Here is a 21,590-nt window from a genome sequence, read left to right as displayed (position 1 = left end):
CAGGTGCTAAGTTGGAGAATAATTGCAATTTTATTGGTGAAAGGAGTGCTAATACCAAAAAAATTACCTTCTAAAATATTAAAGCCTTTTAGTAGTAAGAAAAAGGGACAATTTGCAAAAAAAAAAAAAAAAAAAAAAGAAAAACCACTAGATTTTCATATGTAAGTTATAGAAAATGGAAAATAGAAATTCCTTTGTTATTTCATCTGTTTTTTCTACTATACATCTCTCTTAAATCTTCCAAATGAGGTCTTAGCGTATTCATGGGCTTATTGTTTTGTAATTTGCCCAGTTTTTCTCTGATAAAGTAGTAAAGTATCATTCAAAAGTTGTTGGCTCAGAACATTGCAAATTATAGTTTTTAATAGAAAATTCATTTGCTAAAACAATCCATTGGGTCAATGTTCTGTTTTTTTTAATGTATTTAAAAAAAATTTTCAGTTATCATTCACATTCTGTTAACATAATTATAAAACCCTATTTATATGTTATTTCTTCTTCATCTTATACATACCTTAGCTAAGTTATCTCATTCCTCTCTCAGTCTCATGCAAAATACTTTATTTTCTCCACTGGACACATTTAAGTTCACTTTTTGACAGGTGTTGGTTTAATTATCTTTAAAAGAGTATAATTCATGGGGTCTATAGTGGCTTTATGTTCCCATATCTACAAATCCAGAAGCAGTATCTTATTGGGTTCTGGAACCATGATGAAATTTATTTATTAAAATTACAGACGTTACTGTTTTAACAGTTATCACAGGTCTTCTTATTAGAGCTTTCAACAGAAAACTTAATTGCTGGCAAAACACTTAGACATGAAATTATGCAAATTTTTATTTTCTTTTCATTTTATACAAAGTCTAAAACTTGCCAAGAAAAAGTTTTTCCAAAATATGTTTAAATACCTTAAGGTTATGAAGGCCAGAATAAGGCAGATGTAGAAAAAAACCAAAACACTTTGAACATTCTCCAGAAATGCAAGGCTGTTCTTTACTTTTTCTGCTGTTAAAAAGACATGTATTTGGAGGGCCCCCTTTAAGCACTGGTCATTTAACTAACCTCATAGCTTACCAGTGACCATAGCACAAAATATACTATTATTGTTGATAATAATACCACTAATATTAATTTTTTATCATATATAATCAGCATGTTTGGATAACAGTGAGTTGACTATACTTTCAATATGCTTCATTGAAATAATTTAAAAATAATAAAAACAATCCTGTCCTTTTCCTTTGAAGAGTATATATAATTATATATAACTTTGTAGTGCACAAATGAATAAACCCATAAAATTTAATTTTCTGAAAGAAGCAACTTGAAATATAAGTGGAATAAAAATTCCATTTTTCAAATAACTCTAAATACAGAGGCGGTGGAGGATAGCATGGTACAGAGGAAAGAATGTTGGATCTGAGGTCAGAGGACCTGGGTTCCGATCTCAGATCTATAATTAACTACCAGCCTGTAGATAAGTCATTTAATCTTCCCGATCCTGTTTCCTTATCTGTATCATGATGGGGTTGGATTAGATGACCTTCAAGATTCTTTCTAACTTTAAATCTATGATAGCATGATAAAATTGACTTGTTTTTTCATAATAGTTCAGCTCTATTTAGTGCTTTAATTTTTCAAATTATTTGCCTCCTGCCAGAAATCCTGAGATTAGAAATATATCAATGGTTCCATTTTACAAGGAAGTCAACTTAGGCTCAGAGGAGTTAAGTGACTTGACCATGGTCACATGGCTATAAATGGGAGAGCTGGGAAAGAGAATCCAGGTCTTTTCATTCTAAAGCCACAAATTACACTTTTTTGTTATTGTTGTTGAGTCATTTTCCGGTTATGTCCAACCCTTCATGACCCCATTTAGGGTTTTCTTGGCAAGGATACTGGAGAGGTTTGCCATTTTCTTTTCCAGCTCATTTTACATATAAGGAAGTAGGGCAAACAGGGTTTAAGTGACTTGCCCATGGTCACACAACTAGTTAGTAAGTGTCTAAGGTCAGATTTGAATTCAGAAAGAGGAGTCTTCCCTGACTTTAGACCCAGCACTCTATCCATTCTGCCACCTAACTGTCCCACCATACCTTTCACTTGAAAGAAACAGTCATAACAATAAATCAAAATAACGTATAAGACAAAAGATATTCTATGCAGCATCAATCGAACAAACATATACCACTATAATGCCTTATATGTGTTTTCAGCCATTCCTATTTATATTTTTCGTAGTATTAAAATATCTCCTGTTATTAAAATCCCTTAATTATATATGATTGAGTAGCTGGATCCAACTGGGAGGAAAATGGTTTGTAGTTGTGCATAACTTGGAAAAATCCAAGGCAGGTGAGAATACACATTGGGTATTAAACTTTTTTTACAGATTGTGCTTATTTACTCTGCTTTATAATCTTTTGGGCCATTTCAATCCAGTCCTCTCTTCCATAGTCTGTGCCCCCAAGGTCATTTTTAGCAGAACTAAGGAAATGAAGGATGGGGTAGAAGGAAAGGTATTTTTTTTTTCATTAGAATATAAACTGTGTTTGTTGGTGAATCCCTGGGATATGGTTTCTAGTTTGGAAAATTTTTTGCCTTTGTCATGATAAATTAGTTCTAAAAATACAATCTTTGAGGTATGCCCAAATCACATGGGTGAATCAGAAGCCAAGTAGATTCAGAATTAAATTTCAACCACCATGATGTATAGGAGCCATTTGACGAGCGTGAAACAAAGATTTCGTTTCAGACCTAATGCAGTTGACTTAAATTTATATCCTCTTGGCATAGTGTTCAATTACACAGCAAATTGATACTATCAATTCAACCTTTTCTTTAGACATGAGAGAAAAGATGTAGATAGCAGAATTTCTAAGATTATTGATGACAGAAAACTGAGAGGTATAGCCAATATGCTGGAAGCCAGAATCCCTATGGGCAAGAATGCTTTGGCAGGTCTAATAATATAAAATTGAGTAGGGGTAAATGTAAAGTCTTATTCTTAGATTTCAAACATACACACACATATATATACACACATACACCCAACCCAAGTGCGGAACTGAGAAGATATGGCTAAAAAACAGTTCAGGTAAAAAGCATAAAGGTGTTGTTGAGTCATTTCAATTGTGTTTGATTCTTCTTGACCCCACTTGGGATTTTCTTAGTAGAGATATTGGAGTAGTTTCCCATTTCATTGTCTAGCTCATTTTTTTTTTTTAACGGATGAGGAAATTGAGGCAAATAAGGTTAAGTGACTTGCCCAGGTTACACAGCTAGTAAGCATCTGAGGTCGGGTTTGAACTCATGAGGATGAGTCCTCTTGATTCCAGAACAGTCCTCTATCTACTGTACTACCAACAGCCCCCAAGGTGTTTTAGTAGATTTAATTGTGATATAGGAGGTAAGTAGATGGCTTAGTGGATAAAGTGCCAGGCCTGGAGTCAGGAAGACCTGAGTTCAAATCTGGCCTCAAATACTTACTAGTTGTGTGACCTCTATTTGCCTTAATCCACCAGAGAAAGAAATGGCAAAATCATTCTAGAATCTTTGTCAAGAAAACCCCACAGAGAGGGGCAGACCCAAGATAGTGGAGTAATAGCACCCACTTGCTAGAGTGCTGCTCCCAAGCCCAGCCAAATATCTGTAAAAATGACTCTAAATAAATTCTGGAGCTGCAGAACTTACAGAATGATGGAGTGAAGCAAATCTCCCACTCAAAACAGCCTGGAAGTTCCCCAGGAAGTGTCTATCACATCACAGAGGGGGCAGGGCGCAGTCTAGCATGGGCCCAGACAGAACCTGAGCAGACATTGAGGAGACTGAATCTTTCACATCTGTGACAGTTTCCAGACTTCAGGACCCCAAAATGCTGAGGACAAATTGGAAGATCAGTGGGAAAAATCTGTGGGATCGGTGTGGGAAAGTGGAATGATCTGGTGCTAGCCCCAGGGCAACAGAAGAGGAAGGGGGCAGAGGGAACCTCAGCAGCCCCAGCAGCAGCAAGAGCAGAGACAGTGACTGTTTCTGGAGTACTTGGCCTACAGATTGTGGGGGAATCAAGCAGCTGACAGTACACCTCCCACTCCCACTAGAAGCAGAGATCTATCTTCACAAAGAGTTCAAAAGTCAAGTAAATGGCTGGGGAAATGAGCAAAAATTGAAAAAAGAATCAGACTATAGAATCTTACTTTGGTGACAAGGAGGACCAAAGCATGCAAACAGAAGACAACAAAGTCAAAGCTCCTTCATCCAAAGCCTCCAAGAAAAATATGAATTGATCTCAGGCCATGGAAGAGCTCCAAAAGGATTTTGAAAATCAAGTGAGAGAAGTAGAGCAAAAATTGGGAAGAGAAATGAAAGTGATGCAAGAAAATTATGAAGAACAAGTCAACTGTTTGCTAAAGGAGACCCCCCAAAATACTGAAGAAAATAAAACTATAAAAAATAGACTAACCCAAATGACAAAAGAGATCCAAAAAACCAATGAAGAGAAGAATGCTCTAAAAAGCAGAATTAGCCAGAGGGAAAAGGAGGTTCAAAAGCTCCCTGAAGAAAACAATTTCTTAAAGATTAGAATGGAGCAAATGGAAGCTACTTTATGAAAAATCGAGAAATTATAAAACAAAACCAAAGGAATGAAAAAATAGTAGACAATATGAAATATCTTACTGGAAAAACAACTGACCTGGAAAATAGGTCCAGGAGAGACAATTTAAAAATTATGGGACTACCTGAAAGCCATGATCCTAAAAAGATCCTAGACATAATTTTTCAAGAAATTATCAAGGAAAGCTGTCCTGATATTCTAGAACTAGAGCATAAAATAAATATTGAAAGAATGCACTGATCACCTCCTGAAAGAGATCCCAAAAGGAAAACTCCTAGGAATATTGTAGCCAAATTCCAGAGCTCCCAGGTCAAGGGGAAAATATTGCAAGCAGCCAGAAAAAAACAATTTGAGTATTGTGGAAATACAATCAGGATAACACAAGATCTAACAGCTTCTTCATTAAGGTATTTGATGACTTGGAATATGACATTCCAGAAGTCAAAAGAACTAGGATTAAAATGAAGAATCACCTACCTAGCAAAACTGAGTATAATGCTTCAGGGGAAAAAAATGGTCATTCAATGAAACAGAGGACTTTCAAACATTCTTGATGAAAACACCAAAGCTAAATAGAAAATTTGACTTTCAAACGCAAGAATCAAGAGAAGCATAAAAAGGTAAACAGGAAAGAAAAATCATAAGGGACTTACTAAAGTTGAACTGTTTATATTCTTACATTGAAAGATAATGTTTATAACTCTTGAGACTTTTCTCAGTATTAGGTTAGTTGGAGGGATTATATACATATAGACAGAGGGCACAGGGTGAGTTGAATAGGAAGAGATGATATCTAAAAAAATAAATTTAAGGAGTGGAGGAAAAAGGGAAAAATAGAATGGGGCAAATTATCTCTCACATAAAAGAGGCAAGAAAAAGTTTTTTCAATGGAAGTGAAGAGAAGGGAGGTGAGAGGGAAAAAATGAAACTTACTCTCATCACATTTGGCTTAAGGAGGGAATAACATGCATACTCAATTTACTATGAAACTATCTTATGCTACAGGAAAGTAGAGGAGAAGGGGATAGGAGGGAGGTGGGGGGATGATAGAAGGGAGGGCCAATAGGAAGAGGGAGTAAATAGAAGTAAATATTTGTGAGGAGGGATAGGGTCAAAATAGAAAATAGAATAAATGGGAGGCAGGATAGCATGGAGGGAAATATAGTTAGTCTTCTGCAATATGACTTTTATGGAAGTCTTTAGCATAACCACACATGTATAACCTATATAGAATTGCTTGCCTTCTCAGTGGGGATGGGTGGGGAGGGAGGAAGGGAAAGAAGTTGGAACTCAAAGTTTTAAAAACTAATGTTAAAAATTGTTTTCACATGCAATTGGGAAATAAGATATACAGGCAATGGGGTATAGAAATCTATCTTGTTCTCCAAGAAAATAGAGGGGATGGGGATAAGAGAAGGGAGGGGAATGTGATAGAAAGGAGTGCAAATTGAGGGAAGTGGTAATCAGAATGCACGGTGTCTTGGAGTGGGTGGAGGGGAGAGATGCAGAGAAAATTTGGAACTCAAAATCTTGTGAAAATGAATGTTGAAAACTAAAAATAAGTAAATAAATTAGAATTTTAAAGAAAAGAAAAGAAAACCCCACAGACAGTATTGGCATTCTGTGGTCCACAGGGTCATAAAGAGTTGGACACAACCAAATGACTGGACAAGAACAATGAGCTATAATGTGTCAACCATTTGATGTGGCAGAAAAAATGCAATTAATGCAACTTTCAGCTGCATTAGTGGAATCATGGCATAAGGAACAAAAGTGATAATATTCATGAAATATTATTTATTAGTCAAGCCTTATCCAGAGTGTTACTTTGCTCTGGAGTGTCACATTTCAGGAAAGTTATTGACAATCTGGGATAGGTAGCTGGTGACACAAATAGAGCACTGGACTTGGAATCAGGAAGACTCAGCTTCGTGCGTTCAAATCTGGCCTCAGAAATTTACTTGCTATGTGACCCTGGACAAATCACTTAACCCTTTTGCTTTAGGTTCCTCATCTGTAAAAATATGTTGGAAAAGGAAATAGCAAACCACTCCAGTATCTTTGCCAAGAAAATTCCAAATGGGGTCATGAAGAGTCAGACATGACTGAGATGGCTTCTGGATGATACCCTCCAGAGAAGGGTAACCAGTGTGTTGAGAGGACTGGGAATCTTTCCATATGAGATTTAGTTGAAGGAACCGGTTTGTGTAGCTATGATATGAGAAAACTTATGAAAGACTAAGGTATTTGACTTAAAGTATTTGAATGACTTTCATAAACTGAGAGTATCATCAACACGTTGTTTAGTCATTTTTCAATTATGTCTGAATCTCTGTGACTTCCATTTGGTGTTTTCTTGGCAGAGATACTAGAGTGGTTTGCTGTTTCCTTCTCTAACTCATTTGACAAATGAGAAAACTGAGGCAAAGAGGGTTAAGAGACTTGCCCATGGTCACACACTTCTAGTAGTTTAATGGTCTTCTAATAGTCTAATGGTCATATCTGAACTCAGGTCTTCATGACTCAGGGTCCTGTACTCTATCTACTGCACCACAGTATCAGGTTACCTTTGACAGTATTATAAGTTTCACAGACAAAATTGATTAGAAATTATTTGGGAGACATTTTAGGCTTTGGAAACTTTGTTTTTATGATTTTAAAAAGCAGAGGGAGAAAATCAACAAAACACACTTCTCTAATGGTCTTATTATTCTAGTTATCTCAAGTCAAAGTTCATCATTCTAAGATTTTGAATCACTTGGCATTGTTGAGCTGAATTTAGAAAGGACTCATCTGACCGTTTGCAGATAGATCTTACCTCTTTGGAAAAGAACAGGTTTCTGCATATAGGCTATACTATATAAACTCTCCCTAGTTCTTGGCTAATTAAGAAGCATCTCACTGGGCTGTGGAGTATGCTCCCTGAATTATTAACAGAGCCCTAAGCCATTTTAAGCATTCCAAGCACTTTTCTCCACTAGTCCAGACAGAATCCTTACCCTTCAGAAGGGAAAATAATTTTTTTTAATTATACTTCTCTTCTTAATCTCCAACAAGATATGCAAAAATAAGAATTGAAAGCCAGCATTAGTCATAAATAATTTACAAAGACCATTTCATGCTACACTTAATTAGAGCGCAGGAATTAACCTTTCCTTTAAGCCATTTCAGAATTGCACATCCATATGTGACTGGTTTTTAAGAAAACTCAGTATACAATAATCTGAACTTTAAAACAAACTACAGAATAAAGTTTTGCATGACAAAAGGATCCTTCATTTTGTAAAAGAATTTGCCATTGTGTTTCCTGGTACATTTGAAATATGTTATCAAAATATAGGTTTAGGCATAATTTTTCAGAGACACACCTGTCATATAAAGAAGGAGAGGAACACAAACCCAGGTGGCTGATTTCCTAACCCCAATTTAAGATCATCATCAAGGTGTTCCAATCTTTTGTGTCTTCTGGATGAATTTCACCCTTCCACCCTTCTATCTTTCTTCCTTTCCTACCCCAGGGGTTCTATATTCTTGTAAAACTTACTTACTGCATGCTCAGGGCTCTCCACTATAGTATCCCACCCAAAGCTGTTGTTTCCCAACTCTGTATACCATATTCCAATGTTATCTCATCCTCCTCCTTGTATAAAAACTCCCATTCCCTTTATGCCCTTCTTCAAGTTTGCTATCTCTGGAGAAAGCATTTGATGGATGATGTATTACTCTAACACTGATGATCAACAATAGATTACTGTGTCGCTTCCTGAGGGGTATGTGCATTTTAATGTTGGGGGGAGGGATAAAACCTTCATTCAAATATTTATCTACCAATTGAATCAAAGCAGAGACAGTATACTTATGATATTTGCTCATGACACAATAGTAAAGGAAGAACTTGGGTTCAAAAAATTAATTGCACAATATGAGAGAAATATGATTAGTAAAACTAAAAAAGAAACCCCTTTCCTATCCCAGGGGTTCCAATTAACATAGAATCAATTTTGCATGAGAATTTTCATGTGGAGTGAAAAGAGCCAATGTGATTTTAGGCTACATGGATTTTGTATGTATTTAGACTGAAGGAGATGACAGTCCTCCTGTAACGTACCGTGGTTAGACTGTGTATAAAGTATTGTGTTTAGTTCTTGTCTCCAAATTTTAGAAAGCACATTGATCTGCTAAAAGCATAGCTAAATGAGGGTGACCATGAGGTTGTAAGTTTCTCATCACCTAATTATTGAGAAGCTAAAATGTGTTTTGGTTTGTTTTCAGATTGGGTCAATAGTCGGTAAACATTTATTAAATTTCTACTATATGCCAAGAACCATTTTAAGCACTGGGAATACAAAAAATACTGTCCCTGCCTTCAAGGATCTTTACAATCTAATATGGGAATACAGTACACCAAAGGAAGCTTAAAAGCAGATGGTATATGAAATGTGCTTAAAAAGTCTGAGCTCTCTCTATAGGGAGTCCTTGGAAAGAGATCTTTGCTCCACCTTCTCACTTTCTAGTCAAAGGAAAAAGACAACTGAAGATGCTGAGGAGATATTGAATACCAAAGTTGAATCCATCTCCAAGATGACGTGATTTCAGATGATGAGCTTGTCCCAGGGAAGGCATGATTTTGGGGCGTGGGAACAAAGCACAGCAACTGATGAGTCTTCCTTTCTCACCCAGGCTAGAAAGCCTATAGACCTCCATAGACTTATGCCATTGCCCATCAGCATAGAAACTTTGACTTGCTTTGTTTTCAACTTGGGCTGGTTTGTGTTTCCATAGGCAGACTGGTGGTCCCTCCCTCCTGGGTGTGTGAAGTCTTCACTATTCGCACCAGATTCCAACCAACTTTAGCCCCATCATAGCTCAGAACTCCTACTCTCAAGCAATGTACTTGCTTCAACCTCCCCAGAAACAAGGACTATAGGTGCTAGCCATGGCACCAATAAGTGTTTCCTATTGAAAGATTGGTTGAATGAAATGAACTCAGTTGTCTTAAGTTCTAAGAGGAAGGTTTTTGATTTTGCTTTTCTTAAAGAGGGGGAGGAATTGAATTTGATCCATTATGTTTTTCAGGGAGTTTGTTGCTTTGGCAAGGTTCTATACCCCTTGTGTCAAAGTGTTAATTTTCTTTCCAATTTTTCCTTCCATAGCTTTCATTTCTTTCCCATTTTTGCCCTAGTGCTCTTATTACATTTATAAAAATATTTTAAACTCTTATTTTATCTCTTTCAGGAATACTAGTTAAACTTTCATGCAAGCTGTGTTTTATTTTGAGGCTTTGCTTGTAGATATTTGAGAATCATTCTTTTCTTCTGGGTTAGTGTCTCGAGTGTTCCGTTTGCCATAATAACTTTTTATGGTGGAGTTCTTTTTTTTGTGTGTGTTTCTTCTTTCATCCAATCTACTTTGTGACTTTGGAACTGATGTTAGTAGCAGGCTGTACATACTTCTAGAGGGAATGCCTGGGCTGATCCTGATGTTACTTTCTTGGGATATTGAATGTTGTGTTAATACAGGCTCTCAGAGACTATCTCAGGTCAGGAACTTATAAGCTTTTAGAGCTCCTGAAGTGTTCTGATCCAGAGAAAAGTTAGATCACTTTCCTCCTTTAATTTGAATTCTCTGCAAGTTCCTGACCTGGGTTTGTATCAGAGATACTTAAAAGTATAGAAACTTCTTTTAATGGAAAAGTATAAAAAGTAGTTCCATAGGGATCAATGGTAAAATTAGTCCTATTTAATTTTTTAATCAAGTAATCAACAAGCATTTATTAAGCACCCACTATATATCTGGCACTATACTAGATATGAGGATTAAAGTATACAAAATTTCCCAATAAAGAGATGAAAGATAACTTTGGGGAGAGTCACTTCAGCTGAGTGGTGAAATCAGACACCAAAATGCAAACCTTTTGGAGGAGATAGTGCCCTGTAAAATGACCACCTTTTCACAAAATTCCTCCAAGTAGTGAAACCTTGAATTAACATGAGTAAATTTCAGAAAGAATGTTTGAGCCCACATGATTGAGCAGAAACATCACAGATAAGTTTCCACTTTGGGTAACTGCAACGTAACCATAAGGATAAGAATCAGACCTATGATTTTATTCGTGATAGAATCTCCCAGTATAAAACTTCCTCTGCCAATGCAGGTTAACACCTTCTGTGCCATTTATAGTCTTCAAGAGCTACCAGGACACTGAAAGGTTTAGTGACCTATACCATATCACACAGCCAGAATGTGTCAGAAACATTGCCTGACCCCAGGATTTCTGGGCTAAGAGGCCAGGTATCTATCCACCATGCCATACTGCCTCTCCACAAGGTCCTAAGCTCAGAAACAAATAATCCACCCTATACTTAATAGATGATGTCCTCTGAGCTATTTGTCATTACCCCAGAAAGACCTGGCAGTCAGTTTAGATAGTTTCCCAAATGATTTGGTTCAACATTCCATGACAATCAAAACAGTTATTAAAATAATAGGCATTCTCAAAATGATTTTGGAAACAAAACCTGATGTGTCCACAACTAAAACATGACTTCTAGTTGTTGAATCGCAAGAAAGCTAATGGGACTATAGAAAAAAAATGGATGGGGAAAAAGTATCAAATAATTTCATGAAGGGAAAAAAGTTCAAGAAAAAGAGAGGTCTTCCATATTGGGGATACAAAAGTAGCAGAACTCATCAGTCTTGGAAGGGTAAAAGCGGATGGGATTGATGATTATTAAAGCAAGAGCAGTATGAATACAAGAAACATGGATCTGTGCAGGATACTGGAGCAAAGGGCATTTGTGGAAGCTTGAGGGAAGGAAGTCTGGGACAAATAGAAGAAAGTCCTATCTCACAGACTGAATAATAAATGTATTGAACTAATTAATCCAAGAGGTTTGGATTAATTAGTTCAATACATTTATATAAGTAGTTTTTTTAAAATATTAATTTATTTTTAGTTTTCAACATTCATTTCCACAAGATTTTGAGTTCCAAATTTTCATCCCATCTCTCCTCTCCCCCTCACCTTGAGATGGCATGCATTCTGATTACCCCTTCCCCAAGACTGCCCTCCCTTCTATCATTCCCACTTATCCCCTTCTCCCTTACTTTCTTGTAGGGCAAGATAAATTTTCATACCCTATTGCTTACATATCTTATTTCCCAGGTGCACGTAAAAACAATTTTTTAACATTTGTTTTTAAAACTTTGAGTTCCAAATTCTATCCCTTCTTCCTTTCACATCCATCCCCATTGAGAAAGCAAGCAATTCTATGAGGTTATACATGTGAAGTTATGCAAAACATTTCAATAATAGTCATTTTGTGAAAGACTATTTCTGTCCATCCTATCCCATCCCCTGCTTATTCTATTTTCTCCTTTGACTCTGTCCCTTTTCTGAAGTGTTTGTGTCTGACCACCTCCCCCCCCAATCTGCCCTCCATTATAACCCCCCTTTTCCCCTTTCCCCTTACTGTCCTGTAGGTTAGAATACCCAATTGAGTGCGTATTTTATTCCCTCCTTAAACCAATGAGAGTAAGATTCACTCATTCCCTCTCACCTCCTCCCTGTTCCCCTCCACTGTGAAACCTTTTTCTTGCCTCTTTTATGTGAGATAATTTACCCCATTCTATCTCTCCCTTTCTCCTCGCAATGTATTCCTCTTTCACCCCTTAATTTTATTTTTAGATATCATCCCTTCATATTCAACTCATCCTGTGCCCTCTATCTCTATCTATCTATCTATCTATCTATCTATCTATCTATCTATCTATCTATCTATCTATCTATCTACATATATACATATATATGTATGTGCATATGTATGTGTGTATGTATGTATATATGTATGTGTGTGTATATATGTATATGTCTATATCTATCTATCATCTTTCTATTTATCTATCTATGCACATATATATTTCCTCCAACTACCCTAATACTGAGAAAGGTCTCATGAGTTACAATTATCATCTTCCCATGTAGGAATGTAAATAGTTCAGATTTAATAAATGCCTTATAATTTCTCTTTCCTGTTTACCTTTTCATGCTTCTCTTGATTCTTATATTTAAAAGTCAAATTTTCTATTCAGCTCTAGTCTTTTCATCAAGAATGCTTGAAAGTCCTCTATTTCACTGAAATTCCATTTTTTCCCCTGAAGGATTATACTCAGTTTTGCTGGTTAAGTGATTCTTGGTTTTAATCCTAGCTCCTCTGACCTCGGGAATATCATATTCCAAGCCATTCAATCCCTTAATGCACAAGCTGATAGGTCTTGATTGTTTCTTCACAATACTCAAATTGTTTCTTTCTGGTTGCTTGCAATATCTTCCCCTTGACCTGTAAACTCTGGAATTTGGCTATAATATTCCTAGGAGTTTTCCTTTTGGAATTTCTTTCAAGAGGTTATCAGTGGCTTCTTTCCATTTCTGTTTTACCCTCTGGTTCCAGAATATCAGGGCAGTTTTCCTTGATAATTTCTTGAAAGGTGATGTCTAGGCTCTTTTTATGAGCATGGCTTTCAGGTAGTCCAATAATTTTTATATTATCTCTCCTGGACCTATTTTCCAGGTCAGTGCCTTTTCCAAAGAGATATTTTATGCTGTCTTCTATTTTTTCATTTTTTTTTTTGGTTCTGTTTTATACTTTCTTAATTTCTCATGAAGTCATTAGCTTCCTTTTACTCCATTCTAATTTTTAAGGCATCATTTTTTCCATGTGGCCAACTCTGCTTTTTAAGGCATTTCTTCTCCTCATTGACTTTTTGGATCTCTTTTGCCATTTGGGTTAGTCTATTTTTTTAAGGTGTTATTTTCTTCAGCATTTTTGGGGGTCTCCTTCAGCAAGCTGTTGACTTGTTTTTCACTGTTTTCTTTTATCCCTTTCATTTTTTTTCCCCAATTTTTCCTCTACTTCTCTTACTCAATTTTCAAAATTATTTTTGAGCTTTTCCATGGCCTAAGACCAATTCATATTTTTCTTGGAGGCTTTTGGTGTAGGAGCTTTGACTTTGTTGTCTTCTTCTAGTTGTATATTTTGATCTTCTTTGTCACCAAAGTAAGATTCCATAGTCTGAAGTTTTTTACACAATCACTTTATCTTCCCAGCCACATACTTGACTTTTTAACTCTTTGTTCAGGTAAGACTCTGCTTCCAGTGGGTGGGGATGAGGTGGGTGTGGGTGTACTGTCCCAGGCTTCAGGAGTTTTGTATCAGCTACTCAACCCCCACTGTCTATGGGCCCAGAGCTCTGGAAGCAGCCACTATCACTGCTGCCACTGTTGCACCACAACCACTTCAACCTCAGGACTGGAGCTGGGACTGGACTCCAGCCAGACTGCCTTCCTCTTTTACTCAGGTCCCACAGAGTTTTCCCACTGACCTACTACACCATCTTTGACGTTTTGGGGTTGAAAAATCTGGAAATTGCCAGAGATGCAGTGATCCAGTCCCCTGAGGCCTGCTCTGACCAGCCTGTGCTGGACTGTACTCCTCTCCCAGATGGGTGTGATATACCCCTTCTTGCAAACCTTCTAAGTTGTCTTGGGCTGGAGATTTGTTTTACTCTGTCATTTTGTAAGTTCTGTAGCTCTAGAATTTCTTTAGAATCATTTTTTATAGATATTTAGAAGGTTTTGGGGGGAAGTTAAAGCAAATCTCTGCTTTTGCTCTGCTGTCTTGGCTCTGCCCCCATAAGTAATTTTTTTAAAGTTTAGATACATTTGCAGATTAACAAGCTTCACTGAAATTCCAAAGAAAAATAAGATATTTGGGGAAATATTTCCGATCTTTAAACTTTGAACTGATATACATCTTATGTATTTCCATAACATCCTCAGATTCTATTTAGATATAAAACTAGATTAGATGGATGATGGGTCTTACTCAGATACATGGGAATTGAGGATAAAATGATTGCAAGTTTAATCAGAAAAGATGATTGGGAGTTTTTGAAATCTTACCATTGGGTAACGTATAGAGGAAATTAAACCCTTACTTTTTCCCATTAGAGTCCATCATAATTTTAGAATTATAGACTTAAAGTAGGAAGGGTCCTTAGAAGTCATTGAATTCAATGAGGAAACTGAGTCACAGGGAGTTTAAGAGATTGTATTAGTATCACATAGTAAGTAAATTTCTGGGGCAGGAATTAAGCCTACATCTTTCTGTCTCTGATTCCAGTGCTCTGTCCACTATACCTTTTTATCTCTCTAACATACTGTGCTATCTCACAGCAAATGTGATGTAGCTGGATGAGTATTCAGCTAGGAATTAGGAAAATTCAGTCCAATTTGTATCACTCACTACAACTGACAATTGGTCAATCCAGGAAAGTAATTGCAATCAAACAAGTACAGGCTGTCATCACCTCTCCTCTGGACTGCTGCAGGAGTTTTCCAGTTGGGTCTCTCTGCCTTGTCTCTCCCCACTCTAGTCCATCCTTGATTCAATACCAAAGTAATAGATCAGTCCTGAAGGACTGACCATGTCATTTCTGCTCACACTTCCATCACCCATTCATTCAATTCCAGTGATTCTCCATCACCTCCAGGATCAAATATAAAATCCTCTGGCCCTTCATAACCTGGTAACTTCTCAACTTTCTAGTCTTCTTACCCCTTACTTCCCTTCATGTACTCTCTGATCCAGTGACTCTATGACCTTCCTGCTCTTACTTGCACAAGAAACTGTCTCTCTACTCCATTCATTTTCATTGGATATCTCCAAGCCAGGAATGATTGCCCCCCTTGCATCCTCCTGACTTTTCTGGCTTCCTTTAAGTCTCAGCTAGAATTGCACCTTTTTTAAAAATTTTATTTTTAATTTATAGAATAAAACAAGCATTTCTATAACAGTGTAATAAAAAAGATGATTGCACATGAGACAGCAAATCTGTTATGTACAATTTGCTGTTCCTTTTAAATGTATAATAAAGTGATCATGTTAATTTCTTTTTTTTCCTTTTTTTCTTCCCTCCCTCCTGCCTCCTACTCTCATGCTAGAGATGGCTACCATCTTCAGCAATGAATATTCCTTGTCTTCCTCCATACTAGTGCTTTCCCTCTGAGATTACCTCCAATTTACTCTGTCTCTAAGGTTATTACACCACACTGCCTTTCTGTAAGATAATAAATTTAGGAACAAATCATCCACCCAACTCTTCTTGGATGATGGGCTCAGAGCTATCTGTTTGTACCCTAAAAAGATGCCTTCCAGTCATTTCACATAGTTCTCTGAATGATTTGGCTGAATTTCCCATGGCAGCCAGAACCATAACTAAAATAATGAGCAAGTGCATAGTTGTTTGCATGTTGTATCCCCCATTTGAACATGAACTCCTTGAGGGTAAAGAATGTGTTTGCTTTTCTGTGTATCTCTGGGGCTTAGCCCAGTGCCTGGCCCATGGGAGACACAAAGGAAATGCTGGTTGCCTTGACTTGACAAGTATTTGCTGCTGGTTGTTATGAATGATATGGAAGTGTAAGTACTTAATGAGATTTTGCCTCCAAAGAATTTGCAGTCCAGCCAGAGAGATAAGGATAATTGCATACAAAATGATTAGTAACTGCTACAAGATAGGATACATAATTAAATATAAAACTTCAGAGAATGGGTCATACAAGTTATACAAAAGAGAAAGAGGAGGTCAGTTTGGGTTGGGAGAACTAAGAAAAGCTTCAAGGAGGTGATGGGATTAGGTGAACTTCCAAAGACTGGCAAGGGCTGGGGCAGGCTAGGAGTCTGTGTGTTTGGGATAGGGGCAGGTTAGTTGATCAATGTGAGCAAATATAGGAATACAAATGATCTAATTGTGGGATTGTAAAGCACCTTTGTTCATGAAGAGAAAAAGATATGCTGGGGTGTAGGAGGACATAACATTGACTACATAAGGGGTTATAATATCATAGAGGGGCTTGAAAGTCAACTTTAGACTTGATAGGTTGGGCAGCAGGGAACCCATGCTAGTTTTTTGAGCACAAGGAGTTTTGTGATCACAGTAGTGTAAAGATGATTAATCTGAAAGAACTATTCAGGGTATATTAGAAGGAGAGAGATTATAGTCAGGGAGGCCAAATCAGAATTTAATGCAATAAATTCATGTGTGAAGCAATAAGAAACTGGATGAGGATGGTGTCAGAGTGGGGAATGAAGAAAAAGGAGAGATGCAAGAGATGGTTACAAGGAAGAATCTATAAAATGTATTGCCTCAATTTCTTCATCTGTAAAATGAATATCATAACATCTATATTATGGAGAACTCACATGGGGCAGGTGATCACATGGTGGTCAGGAGAAGTGATACAAGGACACTCTCAAGGCCTCTCTCAAGAACTTTGGATTTGATTGTGTGATATGGGAGACACTGGCACAGGACCTCTCCGTATGGCATGCTCACATCAGAAAGGGTGCTGTGCTCTATGAGCAAAGCAGAATTAAAACAGCACAGAGGAAACATAGGATGCTCAAATTTGGAGTAACCACCCCAGTGTTCACAGGGACTATCTGTGCCCAATCTGTGGTAGAGCATTCCGAGCTTCTGTTGGTCTGATCAGTTACAGTCATACACACTGAAGCTGCACTTTATCATGGTGATGTCATTTTGGTCCCCTTCGAGAAAGGACAGCAGCCAACTAACCAACCATCATAACATCCGCTGTACCTGTCAGAAGGTTGTTTTGAGGATCAAAGAAAATGATGAATGTGAAAATACTTTGGAAAATAGAAAATTGTAGCTGAATGCAAAGTGTTATTAAGTTGTATCTTCTTTTCCACATTAGCCTCTAATTTCTGGACAACCTCTCAGGAACATGAAGGATGGGAGAACCTTGGAATAGCTATCCTTTCTGCGATACTGTCTTTATTTTTAACTTCTCTCTCTTGTCTGTCCTAGATTTAGAGCAATAGTATTTTAAAAGGAAAAAGGTAGAGTATTTCAGGGGAAGCAACCCAGAAGAAGGAAAGGGAGTATACCAAGCATCATGATTTCCCTTATGAAGGTTGGGCTCCTCCATATTGGTTTTTATCTTCATTTTAAAATTTGCCACTTATTTCCTTGTTTCCTGGGTTACTACCTTGTATTGGGGTCTTAACAGTTTCTTTAGTTCTTTGCTATAATAGTTTTAAAAGGATGTAAGTAAAATAAGAACAGGAATGAGTTGAATCTCTGCAAAGCCAGACAGTGTAAGAATCAGCAACTACTTTCCTAGAATTAAGTATTGCTCCCTAGAAAACCTTAAAGTTCTGGTCCCAGGGAAAGCTGGCCTGGAGGCTTAGCCAACTCAGGATCAAAGTAAGCCCTGATATCAGAAGCAAAGACTTGCTTTATGATGAAATTGAAAGGTTTTTGTGTTCTAATTCTTCATGTCACAGGAGAGAAGGAGAGTGTCTTCTTTGCTTTGTATCTTATCTAACCCTGAATATTTTCTTTTCCTACAATTTCTAGTGGTAGCCATAATTATAAGAATTGCCAGTTGGATGGTACTTCACAATGTTTCTATATACATTGTTTCATTTATATTATATGTACATTACATATACATTGTATACATTTGTATATATTATTTCATTTGTATACATTATATATATATATATTATTTCATTTGATTTTCACAACAGGATCAAATGGGAGAAAGACAGGAATAGTTATTATCCCCATTTTACACACGGGAGGCTTAGAACCTTGCGCAGGTCATGTCGCTGAGCTCTGACTTGAAACTACATCTTCCTGAGTCAGGGTGCAGTGCTCTTATGTCATTCTCTTCTTACTTCTTGAATCCTCAGGAATATCCCACTCAGTGTTTTCATTGATTCCATGACAATACAATGTTAGGTAAAATGATGTTAAAAGGGTCATAGTTCATTAGGAGCCACATTGGTGATTGAGTGAATAGCATTGTAGTGGAACATAGTTATGACGTTATATAATATAAATATTATATGTTTTTATTAAAATATAATAAATATAATTATAAAATATAATATATAAAATATTTTATATATAATATGGTATGGTATATATAATATATATTTTATATGTAATATAACATCTTATTATAATATGTAATAAAATGTAAAAATTATAAAACATCATATTATATATAAAATATAAGAAAATATAAAAATTATGAAAAATAAAATATAATTAATATAGTTATAAAATTATATAGTATAAATAGAATACATATTATATAACAAAGATGTTATATAATATATAATTATATGTAATACAATATAAAGATACTATTGCAAAATTATTTTGGTCAGGGAAGCCTTATATGCCTACAATCTCATATGATGCAGCTGGCCTGATGGTACACATGAACACAAACTTGGTTGGGAGGGAATGTTGCTGGAAATAGTGTTGGACTGGGAAGCAGGAGAGCAAGACCAAAGTCTTGGCTCTTCCATTATCTAAACTGAGTGACCTTAGACTTGGGCAAATCACTTAACTGCTCAGAACCTCTGTTTTCTCATCTGTGAAAACAAAGAATTGGGATGGATGATTTCTAAGACCCCCTTCGGGCTCTAAGAGACTGTGGTTCTCCAGAGTTGGTTCATCCAAGAAATCCATATGGGGCTTGCAAGAGAGTGGGAGTTGCAGCATGAGTGGTAGCTATGGAGGCAAATCCAAGGTCGAAGAAGAATAGAAAACCTTCACCGTTCATAATAAAAACCTAGAGTGAAGAAGTAAAACTAATAAAAATTGGCTAAGAATATTGCTTTGCTTTCATTATATTCCTTAATAGTGCAATGTGTTTACCATTTTTGTAGAATATTAGCAATAATGAAATATCACCAAGAACAAAATCCTTTTCTTGTTGCCATGGAGACAAGAATAGACAATGGAAGAGTGACGCAGAATTCAATGATACAAAGCATCTCTTCAAATTTTGTTTAATCTTTGTGTGTGTGTTTTACAGCTGACTACAAGGAAAGTTTTAATACAATTGGAAACATTGAGGAAATTGCATACAATGCTGTTTCTTTCACCTGGGATGTCAACGAAGAGGCAAAAGTAAGTAAAAGTGTCCAGACTGGCTGGGATCGATTACTTCAGTCTTGGCTCATTCTTTTGTAGGAATTCAAAGGCTCCTTTTCTTACCTGGAGAAGGTGGCTGTAGATGTTGCCATTGTAAAGGCCCAATGGGGTAAAAGGGTCTTCCAGTAGAATAGGAAGTTGGCTCATTGTCATGCCTTTTGCAGCGCAGTACTTCATCGTCCTTTATGTGGAGGATGATGATGTGGAAAAGGAGATCTGCTTCCCCCATGAGAGCAGATCCACACCCCAGATTCCCAAGTCACCAGACTCTATGTGGGGGCTCCAAGCTGGGCCAGGCTTAACTAAGTACATTGCTAGGTATTCTTCTTGTAGCAGGGCACAATCACTCTGACACCCTTGTGGGCATTTTTCAAAATGTGTGTAATTTGCCAGCTGTGGAGGAGTGATATTTTACTCAATTAAGACACCAGTCTAGTTTGAACAAAGAACCTGGGAGGAGGGAGATGGGCTGCTTTTCTTCCCTTCACAGGGTGTGGTGCCCTGTGGCTAGAAGAGAACTCCTCCGAGTATTTCCTCATTGCTCATTTAATACTTTTCTCTTTTTCTTGAATGCTAGTATTTTTTCTTTGTGCTCTTTTTATATGTTAAAATAATATCCTTTTTTAGATTTTAAAAATTATATATTTTTATTTACAATCATTTGTCTCTCTCTCCCCAAATAGCCATCATTTATAAGAAAAAAAAAGCAGTTCTGCAAAACTAACCAACATATTAGCTGAGTCTGACACTTTACTTGAGGGTACCTGAATTTCCTTCTAGTATTTCATGAATATTGTACATTTCACCATCATATTCAATTATCTTGTTTCCTTCTGTTCCCTCCCACCTCGATGTTCATGGTTCTGAATTCCTTACTGTTCTATGGACAATCTCTAATTGGAACCGAAGGTAATATCATGTGCTGGGTTACTCCTGCTGTAGTCTCCATAAGAATGTTAAATGACTAGCCTTTTGTAGGGAGAATTGTCTTAAAACAAATGAGAAGAACAGCCCAATAACTCATTCAATGTGCTATTGTTTAGGAACAAGGGAGGGATGCTTGAGAGGAAGAAACATTTGAAATTTTAAGGGCATGAAATAAAAAAAACATGAATTGCAGTGTCTTATTTCATTGCGTATAGACAGTGGCTATAGTCCCAGGAAAGACAATCTCCAAAATAAGTAATGGCAGCCCCTGGAGAAATATACTAAGGTGTTCCAGTGACTGAATGTTCCTATTTCAGCAAACATTAGTCAGGCACCTGTTCTATGCAAAGCACACTTTGTAACACTGGTATAGAGTGGACCACAGACAAAAGGATAGCTTAGGAAAACTGTATCTACCATACTCTTGCTATCTATTTTGCTCAACTCCTTCAGATTCTTTTCAGTTTTTTTTCATGACCCAAGAGGCATTAGTCTGAGCTCCCTGGCAGCACTTACTGTGCCACCTTGTCTCTATATTCTGGGCTTTTCTCATGTACCTCTCCTTTGCAATCATTATTTTTTCTTTAATAATCAGATTTATTTTTGAGGAAGCTCACTACATTTGGACTTTGATATCTTTTAGATGATGAATTAGATAGTGAATTAATCCCTGCTGTTGTGGAGCAGCTAGGTGGTACAGTGGAGCACTGGACCTGGTGTCAGGAAGATCCGTGTTCAAATTCAGCTGCATACAGTTACTTGCTGTATGACCCTGGGCAAGTCACTTAACCCCTATTTGCCTCAATTCTGCTTTTGTAAAATGGGACATGTTGGAGAAAGAAATAGCAAACCACTCCCTCTAGTATCTTTACTAAGAAAACCCCATGGACAAGTCCATGGGCTCACATAGAGTCAGATATGCAAGAACAAATTGGGGTAATAGATTGTCTATTGTTCTCATAGCAGTAACTAGAATTGTTTGTCTTTGAAGAGAAGGGGCAGAGGGG

At 36.9% G+C, this 21,590-nt stretch overlaps 1 protein-coding gene across 6 annotated transcripts in view; it reads left to right on the top strand.

Annotated features, from left to right (window-relative positions):
* Window positions 1-21,590, top strand: part of GRHL2 (grainyhead like transcription factor 2) — a 225,755-nt gene that overhangs the window by 112,178 nt on the left and 91,987 nt on the right. For all 6 annotated transcript variants that reach the window (XR_011965814.1, XR_011965815.1, XM_072603364.1 and 3 more), the window contains exon 8: window positions 19,538-19,632. Coding sequence is in view for 4 of the 6 variants with exons in the window: in XM_072603364.1 (XP_072459465.1) it covers window positions 19,538-19,632 (95 nt within the window). In the remaining 2 variants the exon portion in view is untranslated. The remainder of the gene's footprint in view (window positions 1-19,537; window positions 19,633-21,590) is intronic.

Source organism: Notamacropus eugenii, chromosome 4 (genome assembly GCF_028372415.1).
Source record: "Notamacropus eugenii isolate mMacEug1 chromosome 4, mMacEug1.pri_v2, whole genome shotgun sequence".
In the NCBI taxonomy this organism is placed as follows: domain Eukaryota; kingdom Metazoa; phylum Chordata; class Mammalia; order Diprotodontia; family Macropodidae; genus Notamacropus; species Notamacropus eugenii.
This window is presented reverse-complemented; position numbering and strand designations above follow the sequence as displayed.